The sequence below is a fragment of the Podarcis vaucheri genome (genome assembly GCF_965113315.1).
Source record: "Podarcis vaucheri genome assembly, chromosome: 13".
Lineage (NCBI taxonomy): Eukaryota > Metazoa > Chordata > Lepidosauria > Squamata > Lacertidae > Podarcis > Podarcis vaucheri.
The window spans coordinates 49,056,224-49,075,828 of NC_138751.1; the positions used below are offsets into that span (position 1 = coordinate 49,056,224).

At 44.9% G+C, this 19,605-nt stretch overlaps 1 protein-coding gene across 2 annotated transcripts in view; it reads right to left on the reverse strand.

Annotated features, from left to right (window-relative positions):
• The window catches only part of SMYD1 (SET and MYND domain containing 1), a 50,363-nt gene extending 39,779 nt beyond the window's left edge, over positions 1 to 10,584 (reverse strand). For both annotated transcript variants that reach the window (XM_082194976.1, XM_082194975.1), the window contains exon 1: positions 10,392 to 10,584. In XM_082194976.1, coding sequence (XP_082051102.1) covers positions 10,392 to 10,513 — 122 coding nt within the window. In that variant the 5' untranslated portion in view covers positions 10,514 to 10,584. The remainder of the gene's footprint in view (positions 1 to 10,391) is intronic.
• Between the last annotated feature and the right edge of the window lie 9,021 nt (positions 10,585 to 19,605).

A 19,605-nucleotide genomic window follows, 5' to 3' on the forward strand; every position in this document is an offset into this window, starting at 1 on the left:
CGCTTCTGGCGAACCAGAGCAGCGCACGGAAACACCGTTTACCTTCCTGCCAGAGCGGTACCTATTTATCTACTTGCACTTTAACGTGCTTTTGAACTGCTAGGTTGACAGGAGCAGGGACTGAGCAACGGGAGCTCACCCCGTCGCGGGGATTCGAACCGCCGACCTTCTGATCAGCAGGTCCTAGGCTCTGTGGTTTAACCCACAGCACCACCCTCACCACCATAAGAGGGCTAGCCTTGATCAAGGGGGGGTTGCGCGCAAGGTGGACTTTGTAAAGATACAGCTCATGAAAGCATTGACCACACAGGGTTCCTGACTGAGTGGAGAGCCCATTCATATGCAGCTGTTCACAAATATGTTTCTTTTCCCCGCCCAATATATTTTTATTATTTTCAGTAAACATACATTTACAACACATTTATAGTTTATATGCACCACATAATTATCTTTAGCTCTGCCGAGCTTCGGACTTCCCTCCACCCCTTCGGTAAGTATCATATATTTTCTAACCTTACGTATTTTGTTTAATTAACTTATTTTTCCACCCATTGTAAAAGTTATTCCAAGCCATCCACTGTCTTTAACGCTTTACAATTGTCTTTTATATACATCGGATATTTACTCCTGCACAAATATGTTTCAACATTGGCGCTCAATGTGCAGGCATTTGGGATGTGTGATGCTGCGGCAGGCCTGGTGGGCATAGACATGTTCTGCGCCTCTGTGTGTTGGATGGATGGATAGATGGATAGATGGACAGATGGATGGAATCACATAAGGCAGGTATGCTGAAGATGACCATTCCTGCAAGTGTTTCGTCACTAGAGAAGAGGAATCTGCCGCTCTCCACATGCTGTTGAAGTCCATCACCCAGCCACCAAAGCCACAGAGATAGAAGCTGAAGTCCTACGACCCTGGGAGGGCTACAGCTTCCATATGTCATCTGACTCGGAGGATGCAGAAGCTCCCCTCCTCAGAAAGTTCCCTGGACGTGAACTTCTCAAGTCCCTGAAATGAAACCCACGGAGACTGCACTTGCCCTTCTCCAAGTCTTGGCTGTGACAGCTTGCCAGGGAGAAAAAAATAGACCACATAAATCTGTCGACCTTGTCAGCACGCAAGGTAGTGGAGCCTGCCTAACAAACAAGGTTTCAGTGACTTCTGAGAGCAAAGGTGCGACATCTTCATTTCAAAGACCTGTATTAAAATATCATTAACTATCATCTCTCATCAGTTCTGTAGCTTATTTTCTGCTGGTTCCATAGTCGAGCAAAAGGCGGCAACAGAACCTAAATCAGGAAGAGAAACCTGAGGTGAACCACAAAATGGTGCCCAACTCCCCACCAGGAAAGAACATCAAGAACACGGCGGGATAAAGATCTATACCAGGATCTGCTGCCCCGGTTGCTCCTACCACCTGAAAGAGTCACCTCATGTTGCCTCATGGGTGAGCCGGTCCTGGCAGGCTGCAAGGAAGCCTATGGGCAAGCAGCTATTCACATGTAGGTTTTTTGCTTTGCAGACAACTATGCTAATGTATGATGTCATGCTTCTCATCCCAGAGATAATGGCTACATACCCATCCTAGTAATAATAATAATAATAATAATTGTTATGTACTGAAGTTCTCACCCTGGGCCAGCAGGGGGATACTGTGGATAGTTATGCAAATAAGGGATTGAAAGTGATGTTCAGTGATTGAATAGTTTTAGAAAATTGTTATAGTTACGTTGTACTGGAGCTCTATAAAAGCAGGCTGACTGAACCCTTCAGTTCAGTTCAGTTCAGTTCTGGCCTGTGAATAAACAAGAGCTGTTTGAAGAATCACTGTGTCGTCTGATATGTTCACCCACACTTAACAACAACAACAACAACAACAACAACAATTTATTTACACCGCGCCCATCTGGCTGGGCTTCCCCAGCCACTCTGGGCGGCTTCTAACAAAGTATTAAAATAAAGTAATGCATCAAACATTAAAAGCTTCCCTAAACAGGGCTGCCTTCAGATGTCTTCTAAAAGTCTGGTAGTTGTTGTTCTCTTTGACATCTGGTGGGAGGGTGTTCCACAGGGCTGGTGCCACCACTGAGAAGGCCCTCTGCCTGGTTCCCTGTAACTTGGCTTCTCGAAGTGAGGGAACCACCAGAAGGCCCTCGGCGCTGGACCTCAGCATCCGGGCAGAACGATGGGGGTGGAGACGCTCCTTCAGGTAGACTGGGCCGAGGCCGTTTAGGGCTTTAAAGGTCAGCACCAACACTTTGAATTGTGCTCGGAAACGTACTGGGAGCCAATGTAGGTCTTTCAAGACCGGTGTTATGTTAGTACTCGTGTGGTGCCCCCCTTCTCTTATGAGCAACACGTGAAGGGGGGGGTCAAGTATGGACAACTGCCTGGCATGCTGCCAGCTTTGATAAGGCCATGTTCCAGTCACAGGGAACAGGGTGTGCTGGGGGCTGTGAGGGAAAATAAGAAAATTGGGAAGATGAAGGGGAAAGGAGAGGTTTGAAAGAGGATTCCTGCTTCATCATAAATGCAGAGCTAGTGTAGCGTGGGTGCTTCGCTTAATAATAATAATAATAATAATAATACAGTGGTACCTCGGGTTACATACGCTTCAGGTTACATACGCTTCAGGTTACAGACTCCGTTAACCCAGAAATAGTGTTTCAGGTTAAGAACTTTGCTTCAGGGTGAGAAGAGAAATTGTGCTGCGGCGGAGTGGCGGCAGCAGGAGGCCCCATTAGCTAAAGTGGTGCTTCAGGTTAAGAACAGTTTCAGGTTAAGACCTCCGGAACGAATTAAGTACTTAACCCGAGGTACCACTGTAATAATTTATTATTTATACCCCGCCCATCTGGCCGGGCCTCCCCAGCCACTGTGGGCGGCTTCCAACAAAATATTAAAATATAGTAATGCATCAAACAATAAAAGTTTCCCTAAACGCCAGAGCGGTACCTATTTATCTACTTGCACTTTGACGTGCTTTCGAACTGCTAGGTTGGCAGGAGCAGGGACCGAGCAACGGGAGCTCACCCCGTTGCAGGGATTCAAACCGCTGACCTTCTGATCGGCAAGTCCTAGGCTCTGTTGTTTAGACCACAGCGCCACATGAAAGATGTGTTCCACATGCAAATTAAGCACATTTGCGTGGTGACTGTAATTGTTCATCCCTAGGTTTAACTCACAGTGCCACCAACCAAGTAAATTACTCTTCCATGTTTGGAGCCTGAAGTCCAGTGCTATTTTTCTAGAAAAAGGTGCTGGAACTCACAATGAACGTCTCCCTCATTCTCTTAAAATAGCAATGGTGCCCACCTGAGAGGTGCCAGAACTACCGTATTTTTCGCTCTATAAGATGCACCAGACCATAAGACGCACCTAGTTTTTGGAGGAGGAAAACAAAATATTCTGAATCTCAGAAGCCAGAACAAGAGGGATTGCTGCGCCGGCTCCCTCGGCCAATAAAGCGAGATGAGCGCTGCAATCCTCAATTATATTTTACCAAACAATATCTCATCTGTTAAAAACTGCTTCATCATAATCCTCCGAAGCAATGATGCAAGCTTTTAATTGGATACAGGACAGTAGCTCATTACATTATGACAAGCTGCCATAGCTTCCCTCCCAACATGAATGCTTTGAGTGTAACGTGAGATACTGGAATAAGCTGTCAACGCATTAGAGACAGAGCCAAGCTCTAGAATGTGCTCCTTGATTTCCAGTACATTGCATTCTGGAGACTACCAGCTACATTCAGTGGAGAGACTGAAGTCCTAAGGCATGTGGACATATCACCAATAACTTTTAGATCCCTGCGATTAGAAAAGATTTGGGAATGCATGGCTGGCTATCCCTTGCAATCAACTCACATGTTGGACATTCTTGCGCCCTAGATTTTCTTTGCTGTTGTGCATCTGATATGTTGCAAGCACCAAGGATTGGGCCCAGTGCAATGTATTTCTCTGTTCTCAGAAGCTACTGGAACACACTGATTCAGTATAGAATTGAATATTCTTAAATCTGTGTTGGATTATTACCCAGAAACACCAAGACGGCCTCGGCTTCTTTTTGACACTTGCGAGCAATTCTGTTAAGGAGTTTGTTCCTTAATAGAAAAGCTGTATGCGCTTCACAATGAAGACCAGAATTCATCCCGGTGATGTGCCAGACCAATAAAATCGTCTCATGTGATTAAAACTAGCAGTCCATTCACCAAGACCACATGGTGAGATCCCCAGTCATGGTTGGTTTCTTCCATGCAGGGTGAATGAGCCAGATTAAATGTTCATCAAAAGAAGGCTCACACACAATTCTGGATGTCCTGTGTTCTGGGGAAAGTCATGGAAAAAGCAAAAGTGTATAGATGAGTCTTCAGTTGAGCAACCATGGTTTCTAAGTTGTGCAACAGCACAGGGGGGAAACTACCACCATCTGTTTGTGCATACAGTATTTAGCAATGGCAGGGGACCGGGTGGCGCTGTGGGTTAAACCACAGAGCCTAGGCACAGAGCCTAGGACTTGCCGATCAGAAGGTCGGCGGTTCGAATCCCTGCAACGGGGTGAGCTCCTGTTGCTTGGTCCCTGCTCCTGCCAACCTAGCAGTTCGAAAGCACGTCAAAGTGCAAGTAGATAAATAGGTACCGCTCTGCGGAAGGTAAACGGTGTTTCCGTGCGCTGCTCTGGTTCACCAGAAGTGGCTCAGTCATGCTGGCCAGAAGACCCGGAAGCTGTACGCCAGCTCCCTCGGACAATAAAGTGAGATGAGCGCCGCAACCCCAGATTCAGCCACGACTGGACCTAATGGTCAGGGATCCCTTTACCTTTACCTTTTTATTTAGCAATGGCATGTTCACCACCTACTATCCAAGCAATGGTGATATGGAACAAGCTTAAGGGTAACATCAACAGTTCCTGCTACTACACATATAAACCCTTTTGTCAGAAGACAGCTGTACATAATGATCAAGAATTCCACAATGAGACATTGTTGTATGGGCCTGCACATCTTTCATGCCTTGCCTATTTATGTGGAAAACCTCCAATAAAACTGTTAATTAAAAACAAACAAACAAACCCAAGTGAGCATGGAAGACATTGCACATCTTAAAACTGTACCAACTTCAGTGTTTTAAAGTTTGTACACCAGATCCTTAAAAAGATAAAGATAAAGCGAAGCAAATTTTCCCCGTTTTTCAGTTTTGTTAAAGTGCAAACTGGTTGAAGGCAGCACATACCATATTTTTTGCTCTTTAAGACTCATTTTTCCCCTCCTAAAAAGTAAGGGAAAATGTGTGTGCGTCTTATGGAGCGAGTGCAGGCTGCGCAGCTATCCCAGAAGCCAGAACAGCAAGAGGGATTGCTGCTTTCGCTGTGCAGCGATCCCTCTTGCTGTTCTAGCTTCTGAGATTCAGAATAATTTTTTCCCTTGTTTTCCTCCTCCAAAAACTAGGTACGTCATGTGGTCTGGTGCGTCTTATAGAGCAAAAAATACGGTAGAATACGTGGCAATTTTCGGTTTCTAGCAATCAACTTGTTTTAAATAGCAATTCGAGAATTCATGACTCTCTTCTGGACCTCACAAGAAATATCTTACTCTCATTTACAACCAGCTTTATTCCAACCTCACCCAGCCTCGGCCACAACCTCCGATTCCAAAGTTGCCCTAAATAGCCTGCAGCATATGTTCCACTTTCTCCTGTGTGAGTCCAAATGCAGAAAGGGTGCTTTTTAAGTCAAGTGTGAACAACAACAGAGCCTCTGCCAAATTTTGTGACCTGGGTACTACAAGGGGCCCAGAATTCAGAAGATGACATGTGCAAAGACAGAACTCTTACTACCTTTCAGTAGTAGGGAGAGTTAGAAGATCTTTTGCCTATTTCTTGAAGTAAGAATTTGAACGGCCTACTAAAGGGGTGTGCATTGTCTGCTGAACCTTGAAGATGGACTTCAGGAGGGCTTTTTTCAGCTGGAACGCACCGGAACTTACCGTATTTTTTGCTCTATAAGACTCACTTTTTCGCTCCTAAAAAGTAAGGGGAAATGTGTGTGCGTCTTATGGAGCGAATGCAGCCTGCGCAGCTATCCCGGAAGCCAGAAAAGCAAGAGGGATCGCTGCACAGCGATCCCTCTTGTTGTTCTGGCTTCTGAGATTCAGAATATTTTGTTTTCCTCCTCCAAAAACTAGGTGCGTCTTATGGTCTGGTGCATCTTATAGAGCGAAAAATACGGTAGTTCTGGCACCTCTCAGGTGGGCACCATTGCTATTTTAAGAGAATGAGGGAGACGTTCATTGTGAGTTCCAGCACCTTTTTCTAGAAAAATAGCACTGGACTTCAGGCTCCAAACATGGAAGAGTAATTTACTTGGTTGGTGGCACTGTGAGTTAAACCTAGGGATGAACAATTACAGTCACCACGCAAATGTGCTTAATTTGTATGTGGAACACATCTTTCATATATCATAATCTGGTTTAATATAGTGCAGGGTTTTTTTGAAGGTATGTATATCTTGCCTAGGGATGCGGGTGGCGCTGTGGTCTAAACCACTGAGCCTAGGACTTGCCGATCAGAAGGTCAGCGGTTTGAATCCCTGCAACGGGGTGAGCTCCCGTTGCTCAGTCCCTGCTCCTGCCAACCTAGCAGTTCAAAAGCACATCAAAGTGCAAGTAGATATATAGGTACCACTCCGGCAGGAAGGTAAACGGAGTTTCTGTGCGCTGCTTTGGTTCGCCAGAAGCGGCTTAGTCATGCTGACCACATGACCCGGAAGCTGTACCCCGGCTCCCTTGGCCAATAAAGCGAGATGACGCTGCAACCCCAGTTGGACACGACTGGACCTAATAGTCAGGGGTCCCTTTACCTTTACTAATTTACCGGCAGCCCCCTGGGAGGTTGTCAACACAGGCCTGCAACAGGAGATCAATGTCTCAAGGAAGACACTTGAGGCTGGGTTTTACTTAAGGGGAGCATGCACTACAAATTCACCATTCCTGACTACAGTGCACAGAGGAGTTATAGTGTTCACACCAGGGAGAAAGGAGTTATAGAAACCTTTGCAAGTGCATTGTTTCAAGGTGGAGTGAGTCAGTGGAGCCAGTTGGGACATCACAACTGCTCGATTCAAAAAGCATTTCAGTTAATTGATAGGTCAACCATTTTGGAAAAGGGTATTTACGGAAACAAGCAAAATTGCGAATTAGGAAGTACAATGCAACCCATGCTTGGGTTTATCAAGAATTTTTTAAGATACTCAACGTAAATTGTTGCACAAGGAACTTATCATTTTTCTTCTTGTAGCGACACGGTTGCTCATAGCAAAAGATTGGGAAAGACTTGGTCGTTTCATATCACACCATGGAAACAGGAAGTATCTGAGAAACGCACTAAGAGTTCACACCCTGAATGATGCAACTGATATGGATGATTTTGCTAGAACATGGCATCCCTTTATAAAGTATTCAAATAAGTGCCCTGATGACTGGTATCTGCCAACTACACATATAGGTTTATGTGCAAATTTGCTGCATTCGTCTTCTGTTCCAGAGGAAGGGTGGAAGAGGGGGGACCAATTGTTTTGACAATGTTATGCTTATATCCTTTTCCTTGGAAATTAATAAAAATTATTAATAATAATAATTGATTGATTCCCAGTAATTTGGGGAAATCCTTGATCACATAATATATTTATGTGAAAACAATCACACTAAGCATCCACTTAGTAGCAGAGAAGAAGGAATAAAAGAGAGAATAAGAGGGAAAGTAGGAACTCAATGGGGAAATATTCATTGGTATACTGCATCTTGGGGGTCTTTGGGCAAATGGTTAAAAAAGCCTATCCAGACATGCAGAAGTTACATGTGTTTTCTAATTTTTGTAGCTGCTGTTGATTTTAAGTTCCTGTTTTAGACTTTTTAATTTAGATTTTTAAAGTTTTATATTTCTGTAAACAGCTTAGAGGTTTTCTTGTTATATAAATCTTGTTAAAATAAAATAAAATAAAATAAAATAAAATAAAATAAAAAGGTTGATTAATCCTACTCCCACCCCTTGAGAGACATATCTCTGAAAAATTCAGTACAGTAAACGTATTAATAAAAGAGAGGCGGAAACATAGCTGTCAACTTTTCCCTTTACTTGCAAGGAATCCTATTCGGAATAAGGGACTTTCCCTTAAAAAAAGGGAGACGTTGACAGCTATGGGTGGAAATATCCCTGTAGCATGCAATCTGGTAGCCTCAGAGGAATAGTACAAACAAGTCATTTATATGCTTGACATACAGGACTTCTAGTGTCAGGTGACCATGGTGATAAATGTTTGCCACCCATGCAGTGCTTTGAATGCTAAAGCATCTTCATAGCTCAGTAATTCCTATAGCCATGTAAGGCAGATCAGTATTATTACCCCCAAGTTGTGGGATGTGAAACACAAGAGCAGTCAAGTACAACATTCCCAGAGTGAACATGTTTGCACATGGTTCCAGTTACAGATAGGTAGCCGTGTTGGTCTGCCATAGTCAAAATAAAAAAAATAAAAAGGTGCTACTGGAAGGAATTTTTTTATTGTTTGCACATGGAGAGGGATGTTTGTCTAGCCAGCAGGTGAAACTTCCTTTTTCCTTCTGGGCTGGGACAGACTTCCTCTATATGTGACTAGAGGTGGGTGTGGCCTCACCTGTGCAGGTAATGATAAAAGCACAGGGCAGGGCAGCCATCTCCCTCTTCCATCTCTTTTTCACCACATGCATTGAAGAAGCAACATCTACTGAGTAAAAGATGCCCTCTTGGCTCCCAGCCAAGAGGGGACAAAGGGACTGTCTTCTTAAGAGATAGACTCCAAATGTATATTACTTCATTAAGCTTAAGTCTGCCTTCTGGGATCTGATTGTGAACAGAATGTGAGTAAACTCTTTTTATACTTTTGTAAAAGACTGTGTCGTCTATTCTATTTTATGAGGGAATAAGGGACTATATGGAATTGGCAGAAATGACGGGCAGAATCCGAGACCAGGAAGAAGAGTTGGTGAAAGAAGACTGGAAGAAATTTAAAGACTACTTACAGAAACATTGTAAAATTAATGAATGTTAGAAGGATGTTGGATAGAAACTAAGCGGTTTCCAGCTGTAATGCTTTAAGAGATATGAGAAGAAGAAAAAAGATTTTACAAATGGGTAAAAGTTTAATGGTAAGGATTTGCTGAACTAACAAATCGAACTGGAATACAAAGAAGGGAGGTATGAGGAGGTCCAAGGAAACAAGTGTATGGAAGTTATGTTATTGAAAATTAATGTGTGTTTTTAACTGTTTTTTATTTTGTATGTTTATTTTTCTTTTTTTGTTATATCTTAAAAACTTTCAATAAATATCTTTAAATATATATATATATGAGGGAATAAGGGGAAATTACCAGAATAGTTATTATAGAGGCTTTAGCGAGCCTAAGCAAACGCTGCCGTTGCAAACTTAAAGGGGAATGTATTACTCTGCTGATATTGGGGGACTTGTCAACACCAGTTGGATAAGGATATAAGCAGACAATATATCCTCTCCTGCATCCCTGAACATTCCCACACAAGGCACAAATGGGGGAGACTGAGGCTGAGAACGAGTGACCTATCTAAGGCCACCCAGTGAGATCACAGCAGAGGTGAGAATTTAACTGGGAACTTTCTGACGCAGCTCAGTCTTTGAGCTGCCACTCTGCACCAGCTCTATTCTGGCTATAGGGTCGTAAAGGTAAAGGTAAAGGGACCCCTGACCATTAGGTCCAGTCGTGGCCGACTCTGGGGTTGCGGCGCTCATCTCGCTTTACTGGCCGAGGGAGCCGGCATACAGCTTCCGGGTCATGTGGCCAGCATGACTAAGCCACTTCTGGTGAACCAGAGCAGCGCACGGAAACGCCGTTTACCTTCCTGCCAGAGTGATACCTATTTATCTACTTGCACTTTGATGTGCTTTCGAACTGCTAGGTTGGCAGGAGCAGGGACCGAGAAACAGGAGTTCACCCCGTCACGGGGATTCAAACCGCCAACCTTCTGATCGGCAAGCCCAAGAGGCTCAGTGGTTTAACCCACAGCACCGCCAGAATCATAGAACTGTAGAGCTGGAAGGTACCTCGAGAGTCATCAAGTCCAACCCCTTACGGGAATCCTGTCCACAGCTGTCCCTGGGTGGGCTCGAACCACTAACCTTCTAGCTAACAGCCAAATGCATCTCTCTTCCTGAAATGCTTCTCATTAGTAAATTAGACAAGGAGTCACAGCAGTCCCCCTGCTAAGACTGGGATGAATTAAAGCCAGCTGTTTCCACATCAGCTCCCTCTTCCATTCACTGTCAGCAGCAAGGTCCAAATTTTCAGCAACACACTTCCATTTTATTTTGGTTGTCCTTACCTGTCAAATACTACTGCAGCATAGGCTCGTTCTGCAAAAATGACATCTCCTGCCCAAAATTCCTTCACGGCCTTCAGCCCCCTGCCTTTGGCTTCGCAGGTGAACACATCCACGTTCTCCATGCCCCCTTTTGTTATATCAAAGCATCCAAGCTCGTAAGACGAGGGCTTCCAAGTGACTCAAATCTCTTATCACTCCTGCTCTTTAAAGGCTTCCCAGCTTCCAGATGGCCAATCCTATAAATGGTCTGCCTTGGCACCTCCCAACTAACACCAAATTTCCATAGCAAAGACACAACAACAGCTTCAAAGTGTCCTTGGATGGGTGAGGAGAGTTTTGTTCTGTAGGATCACAGTTTGTTTCATTAGCCCAATGAAATAACACAACATTATTTTCCCCCAAAATGAAAATTATTGTGCATGCGACAGCCACAACATTTACTTTACACCCTCCTACTGGAAAGATAATGTGTGTTCTTGTGTGTATTTTTAGAAACCACATGCTTCTGCCTGTCAGGAGCCAACAGCTGTGAAAGTGCTAAGTAGCATGCCTGGTGTGCAATGCCCAGTAACATTCGACGCTGTTTGCACTGTTTTAAAAAGAAATTCAACAATGCTGCCTTTGTTTGACACACAGGCGGAGTTATGTGGGACTGCATTTGAAGACTGCGCACTGAAAAGATGTCCCCTAAGCACATAAGCTGCCCAGAGGGCACTAGCCACGCAACCTGCACTTGGAAGTCACTCAAAGGTCTTGCAGAAATCTGGCACCCTTCTCCCAAGCAGACATGACATCTTTGCTTGTCCCTTGGGTGAAGATGAGATTATACTCATGTAAACATGAACCATTGATGGTTGGATAGTGTTCTTGAAGCTACCAGCATGAGTTTGACCAAACTGCGGGAGGCAGTGGAAGACAGGAGTGCCTGGCGTGCTCTGGTCCGTGGAGTCACAAAGAGTCGGACACGACTAAACGACTAAACAACAACAACAAACATGAACCTGCTTGGGAGTGTAGGCAAGATATAAAGGTAAAGGTAAAGGACCCTTGACAGTTAAGTCCAGTCGCGAACGACTCTAGGGTTGCAGCGCTCATCTTGCTTTACTGGCCGATGGAGCTGACGCTTGTCCGCAGACATTTTTTCCGGGTCATGTGGCCAGCATGACTAAGCCACTTCTGGCGAAACCACAGCAGTGCACAGAAACGCTGTTTACCTTCCCGCCGGAGCGGTACCTATTTATCTACTTGCACTGGCGTGCTTTCGAACTGCTAGGTTGGCAGGAGCTGGGACCGGACAACGGGTGCTCACCCTGTTGCAGGGATTCAAACCACATTGGAGTCAAATAGTAAAGGTAAAGGACCCCTGGATGGTTAAATCCAGTCAAAGGTGACTATGGGGTTGCGGCGCTCATCTCACTTTCAGGCTGAGGGAGCCAGCATTTGTCCACAGACAGCTTTCTGGGTCATGTGGCCAGCATGACTAAACCACTTCTGGCACAACGGGACACCGTGATGGAAACCAGAGTGCACGGAAACGCTGTTTACCATCCCTCCGGAGCAGTACCTATTTATCTACTTGCACTATGAGGTGCTTTCGAACTGCTAGGTTGGCAGGAGCTGGGACTGAGCAGCGGGAGCTCACCCTGTCGTGGGGATTCAAACCGCTGACCTTCTGATCAGCAAGCTCTAGGTTCAGTGGTTTAGACCACAGCGCCACCCACATCCCTAGGCAAGATATACATACCTTCAAAAAACCCCACACTACGTTAGACCAGATTATGATATATAATAGATGTGTTCCACGTGCAAATTAAGCACATTTGCATGGTGACTGTAACTGTTCATAACATAGATTGTAGCTTTTAATTCATTCTACTTCCGCTCAGTCACAGAGAAAAACAAATAGCTTAAGCAGAATTCTGAAGATTAACCCCACCCCTGAATAGTAGAAGTCTTATTTCTGAAATTCCTGTCTTTGGAGATTTCATCAGTCATTGTCCACAGACCTTAAAGCACATGTGTGCAATTATAAGGCCGCCATTCGATTTCTGTTCTCATCCTGAGGTAAAGTTCTTAACCTGAGGTACTACTTCCGGGTTAGCGGAGTCTGTAACCCGAAGTGTTTATAACCTGAGGTGTCTGTAACCCGAGGTACCACTGTACAACAAACACAAATGGCTTTTTGTATTTTTAAAAAGAGCAACTGGATAAAAGTTACAAAGACATACAATCAAAATCTAAATTGTACAAGAATGTGACTCAAATCTGAGGCTAGAAAGCATCAAAGTTAAAAATAGCACTCGCTGTGAACATGACTGACTCAACTAATCTACAAAGGTGGATTGATTAAGACGGAAGAGACTTAAGGTGTTTTCTTTTTATAACAGGAGAGATAAAAATATTGGCTCGAGATAGGAAAGGGGGTGGTATCAATGTACCAGTCTGGTATGCAGGTCTGGTATGTCTCTGGAGGACGGCACAAAAATAGAAAGACCACTTTCTGTATCCAGACGTCAGCGGCCGTTGAGACCCCACACAGCCACTGGAGAATAATAATAATAGTAATAATAATTTATTATTTGTACCCCGCCCATCTGGCTGGGTTTCCCCAGACACTCTGGGTGGCTTCCACAAAGATCAAAAATACACTAAGATGTATTTTACCATGGCCAAACAAGGCCAACTTTCTAGTCTATGCAACCAGCTAGCATCCCAGTTGGCCTTGTTCAGCCATGGGGGCTGGTGGGATTGCCTGCCAAAATTTAAACTCATTTGGGCCAATCATGACCCTGGTGGTCTCAGGGGTGGTCCTTTGGCAGTGGACCTGGCAGAGCCAGTCTTCTGTCAGGTCCGCTGCCGGGTCCTAAAAACTGGCTGCACTGTGATCAGGCAGTGCCGTCCGAAATTGGTCATCCTGCGGCTCTGCCCAGGGGTTACGCAGGCATTGCATGTGTATGGCTTTGCTATGGAATTACTCAGTTGCTGTATTCGGGGCCAGGGAGGAATTTGCCTGCAGACAAATTGGACCGGTCTGGGGGGGGGGGTGTTATCCTTATAGCAACTGCCCCTACTTTGGCAGAAAGACATTGGGTTTGGATCCTTTAGTCAAAAACCTACCGTCTTCGTTCATTCCCCTTGAAAGAGTGCAATCCAAACTCCTCAGAGCCCTTCTACAAGTTCCTAGATGAGTTTCAGATGCATGGGTCAGACTAGAAACAGGCATGATGAAAGTCGAAGCTCATATTAGTCTAACATCAATATATATAAGTGGCTAACTCTGAAACTGAATTGATGCTTTTGAATTGTGGTGCTGGAGGAGACTCTGGAGAGTCCCCTGGACTGCAAGAAGATCAAACCTCTCCATTCTTAAGGAAATCAGCCCTAAGTGCTCACTGGAAGGACAGATCATGAAGCTGAGGCTCCAAGACTTTGGCCACCTCATGAGAAGAGAAGACTCCCTGGAAAAGCCCCTGATGTTGGGAAAGATGGAGGGCACAAGGAGAAGGGGACGACAGAGGACGAGATGGTTGGACAGTGTTCTCAAATCTACGAACATGAGTTTGACCAAACTGCAGGAGGCAATGGAAGACAGAAGTGCTTGGCATGCTCTGGTCCATGGGGTCATGAAGAGTCGGACACGACTAAACAACTAAACAACAACTCTGAAACTGCTTCCCCGAGGAATAGCCCCATTGATTCTGAGCGACCAGTTTCAGTCTGACAGGCAGGCAGCAGTTGTAAACACTCTTCAGAAACTGAACCTTGCTCCCCAAACCCTCATAACTATGGGCCTGGGCCAAGCTAGATCTGTGGTTAGGCAAAGAATCATGGACATAGAGAGACAACAGGACTGTACAAGGGTCCCCGATTATAAAATAATAGAAAATGGGAGATACGTAGCCGCTCCAGCAACATATCTGTATTTCCTCACATCCAGAAACGCAAGAAGTGCTTTTACTCTTGCTGGAAGCTCAGCCTTGCCCTCACCGGTTCTGGTAGGCTCCTATAGAAGAGTCCTGTACGCACAGAGACTTTGTGCCTGCCCATTAGGGGAAATAGGAAGCCCTGGACATATATTTTTTAGATGTCCTTTTTATGTTGAGATCTGTAGAGACACCATTGATCCTTTGCTGAAGAGGCTCGCCGATCTTTCAGACAAGTCTAAACTTAATTCTCTCCTCTTAGGCAAAGATCACAAGACGACCTGGCTGGTAGCCAGATTCTGTGCCCATATCTGGAGGCACTGATTGTTATGTACTGAAGTTCTCACCCTGGGCCAGCAGGGGGATACTGTAGATAGTTTTCACTCAGGTCCACATATGCAAATAAGGGATTGAAAGTGACATTCAGTGATTGGATAGTTACAGAAAATGGTTACTGTTGCGTTCTAGTGGTGCTCTATATAAGCAGGCTGACTGAACCCCTCAGTTCAGTTCTGTTCTGGCCTGTGAATAAACAAGAGCTGTTTGAAAAATCTCTGTGTTGTCTGATATGTTCACCCACAACTTAACACATATCACCCTCTAGAATAAAATATCTCACTAGGTAAATGCTGAAGTTGCTCTTTGAGGCACCTCAAGGTCAATTTTTTTATGGTAGCCCAAATCTCAGTTGTATAGGTGCATGTATATATCTCAATTTTATGAGCTATTGCTGCAATCTGCTCCGATTGTATATTTTATCTTTATGAACGCTGTTTTTATTGTGTTATGTTACGTGAGCTGGTCTTTGGATTATCTATCTATCTAGTCAAAAACCTAGGGGATCAAAATTTGGGGCACCCTGGTAAAAGGCTCCAAGGGTAGGGTTCTGTCCAAAAGCTCAGATGGAGATTGATGGCATCCTGGTGGAATTGCCTTATTTGATCTGAGACATGGAGGGATCCTTAACCCCAGGATCAACCCTGACGGAGTTATGACTCAGCAATCGAGTTGGCTGATTCAGGATACATACCTAATGCCTATGCCAAAACCAGCTTACATCTGGAATCAATAAAGTTGTGGTCATTTTTTATCCCAAGCCAGTGTAGTGACATTTTGGTTGCTTCTAAACCCTTCCTCCAAGTGCCCCCACCCCCGGCCCACTGTGCTGGGCTCTGAAAATATGCCTTTTATGCCCATTTCACTAAGTTTCCTTGTGTTACACTGCCATAAGGGAAATCATCTATAGGGCCTGTTCCAGTGCCTTTGGAACCCAAAAAAGAGATAGAGGAATGGAGTGAAATGTTGAACTTTGAAGCAACCTGGCAGACCATCAGACCAACTTTCTGTCTGAAAGTTCTGAAGGAGCATCAAATTCCGATGGTGGGTTGTCCAGGGAACAGTGGCCTGCCCTCCTTCGTGACATCTCTTGCTGCCAGAAGTGTCCAGTGATGGAATCAGAAGAGAGGCATTAAGAGAAAGAGGAAGGAAAGTTAGAGGTGTTAGTGAGGAAAGAGCAGATAGATTGGGTTAGCTTAGGAGGGTGTTTCAGATTAGGTTTAGGTGGGGGCCGGCTCGTTTCTGAAAAAAAGCATTTCTTTCCAAACAGCTTTCATGATGTTAAAAATGTAGGTAGGATTTGGTCATATTACAGCCGTACCTTGGTTCTCAAACGGAAGTCAGTTCGACTTCCAAAAATGTTCGAAAACCAAGGCACGGCTTATTGGAAGCTGCGTCAGACATTTGGGTTCCAAAGAAAGTTTGCAAACCAGAACACTCGCTTCCGAGTTTGCGTCGTTCGGGAGCCAAAACGTTTGAAAACTAAGCTATTCGAAAACCAAGGTACAACTGTACAGTGGTACCTCGGGTTAAGTACTTAATTCGTTCCAGAGGTCCGTTCTTAACCTGAAACTGTTCTTAACCTGAAGCACCACTTTAGCTAATGGGGCCTCCTGCTGCTGCCGCACAATTTCTGTTCTCATCCTGAAGCAAAGTTCTTAACATGAAGCACTATTTCTGGGTTAGCGAAGTCTGTAACCTGAAGCGTATGTAACCTGAAGCGTATGTAACCTGAGGTACCACTGTATTTTTATTGTATTTTTATCCTGGGGCAAGGGCTCAGGGTTCCTTACATTGCCTTTACTCCTGGAGGTCACTAGGCCAGAGAACGCCAGGCACTCCTGTCTTCCACTGCCTCCTGCAGTTTGCTCAAACTCGTGCTGGTAGCTTTGAGAACACTGTCCCACCATCTCATCCTCTGTCGTCCCCTTCTCCTTGTGCCCTCCCTCTTTCCCAAAATCAGGGTCTTTTCCAAGGAGTCTTCTCTTCTCATGAGGTGGCCAAAGTCTTGGAGCCTCTGCTTCATGATCTGTCCTTCCAGTGAGCACTCAGGGCTGATTTCCTTCAGAATTGCTCTTCTTTCAATCCATGGGACTCTCAAGAGTCTCCTCCAGCACCATAATTCAAAAGCATCAATTCTTCGGCGATCAGCCTTCTTTATGGTCACGCTCTCACTTCCATACATCACTACTGGGAAAACCATAGCTTTAACTATATGGACCTTTGTCGGCGACACTATAATCTTAATCAAATGAATCTACAAGCAACTTGTGGAGCGAGATATACCACTCTTAGAATACACACAGACCAAGACACAGGTAGTCCAAACAGTGAAAAGGTAAGGGACTCCTGACCATTAGGTCCAGTCACAGACGACTCTGGGGTTGCAGCGCTCATCTCGCTTTATTGGCTGAGGGAGCCGGCATACAGCTTCTGGGTCATGTGGCCAGCATGACTAAGCCGCTTCTGGCAAACCAGAGCAGCGCACGGAAACGCCGTTTACCTTCCTGCTGGAGCGGTACCTATTTATCTACTTGCACTTTGTTGTGCTATCGAACTGCTAGGTTGGCAGGAGCTGGTACCGAGCGATGGGAGCTCACCCTGTCATGGGGATTCGAACCGCCAACCTTCTGATTGGCAAGTCCTAGGCTCTGTGGTTTAACCCACAGTGCCACCAGCGTCCCTTAGTCCAAACAGTGAATGTATATTAATCAAACAAACAGAGTAATACCCAGAACTGCAATTAGAAAGCTAAGTTGAAATAATAAAATGCCTTGTTGAAATTTGCTGATGTGCAGCCAGCAGTTCAAGCAATCCAGCAGATATTCTTCCTTTCACAAGACAACCCAGAGATTACCGCATTGGATGGGATTTTTTAGTTCCAGAATGCTGCAAACATTCAAAAGACTGGCTTCTCTTAGCTTAGACATAAGTTGATAATATAGCCCCATCATGTGGTGAAAAACTGGGCAGCCTCAATTCAGGAAACTGTCACCTAGAGCTTCATTATTTGGCATGGAAGGTTAATTTGGCTTGGTCTCTTCTGCAGTACAAATAATTTGCATTTGAAAAATAAAAATATTGGCCCCAATTCAGCTAAAATTGTGAAGAAGGGAGTTAAATGACCTTAAGGAGCCCCATAGAACTAAGGTAATATAGTTAGCAATTGGTTTTAGCAAGAGCAGGGGGAGAAAATATATGTTGGTGCAGAATATCTTTTAAAATTCCCTGACAGGAAAGTGATATTCTTATTGAAGGATTAATCTATAAAACCCATTTTTCTTCACCTTTAGGATTTTGCCTTGGGTTTCCTGGTTCTCTATTTCCAGATATGGTTTTTTAACTGGAGGCTTGCCCATTAGGGTCTAAAATACTGGTGCACACTTCTGGGATTTCTGATGCAAAAAAATCAGATAAGCTTAGAGTGCTGAGATGCATATTGGTCTTACTAATGTAAACGAATAGGCACTTTCGTTGGAGAGCGCATTTGTCCTTCCACTTGTGGACCTGACTTTATGGGAACAATTTTTTCCCCCTTTTGTCCAAACAATACATAAAGGTAAAGGTAAAGGGACCCCTGACCATCAGGTCCAGTCATGACCGACTCTGGGGTTGCGGCGCTCATCTCGCTTTATTGGCCGAGGGAGCCGGCATACAGCTTCTGGGTCATGTGGCCAGCATGACTAAGGTGCTTCTGGCGCAACCAGAGCAGCGCACGGAAACGCTGTTTACCTTCCTGCCAGAGCGGTACCTATTTATCTACTTGCACTTTGATGTGCTTTTGAACTGCTAGGTGGACAGGAGCAGGGACCGAGCAATGGGAGCTCACCTCGTGGCAGGGATTCGAACCCCTGAATCATAGAATCATAGAATCATAGAATCATAGAATCATAGAGTTGGAAGAGACCACAAGGGCCATCGAGTCCAACCCCCTGCCAAGCAGGAAACACCATCAGAGCACTCCTGACATATGGTTGTCAAGCCTCTGCTTAAAGACCTCCAAAGTAGGAGACTCCACCACACTCCTTGGCAGCAAATTCCACTGTCGAACAGCTCTTACTGTCAGGAAGTTCTTCCTAATGATTAGGTGGAATCTTCTTTCTTGTAGTTTGGATCCATTGCTCCGTGTCCGCTTCTCCGGAGCAGCAGAAAACAACCTTTCTCCCTCCTCTATGTGACATCCTTTTATATATTTGAACATGGCTATCATATCACCCCTTAACCTCCTCTTCTCCAGGCTAAACATGCCCAGCTCCCTTAGCCGTTCCTCATAAGGCACCGTCTCCAGGCCTTTGACCATCTTGGTCGCCCTCCTCTGGACACGTTCCAGTTTGTCAGTGTCCTTCTTGAATTGTGGTGCCCAGAACTGGACACAGTACTCCAGGTGTGGTCTGACCAGAGCAGAATACAGTGGCACTATTACTTCCCTTGATCTAGATGCTATACTCCTATTGATGCAGCCCAGAATTGCATTGGCTTTTTTAGCTGCCGCGTCACACTGTTGGCTCATGTCAAGTTTGTGGTCAACCAAGACTCCTAGATCCTTTTCACATGTACTGCTCTCAAGCCAGGTGTCACCCATCTTGTATTTGTGCCTCTCATTTTTTTTGCCCAAGTGCAATACTTTACATTTCTCCCTGTTAAAATTCATCTTGTTTATTTTTGCCCAGTTCTCTAATCTGTCAAGGTCGTTTTGAAGTGTGATCCTGTCCTCTGGGGTGTTAGCCACCCCTCCCAGTTTGGTGTCATCTGCAAATTTGATCAGGATGCCCTTGAGTCCATCATCCAAGTCGTTGATAAAGATGTTGAATAAGACCGGGCCCAAGACAGAACCCTGTGGCACCCCACTAGTCACTCTTCTCCAGGATGAAGAGGAACCATTGATGAGCACCCTTTGGGTTCGGTCAGTCAGCCAGTTACAAATCCACTGAGTGGTAGCATAGTCAAGACCGCAT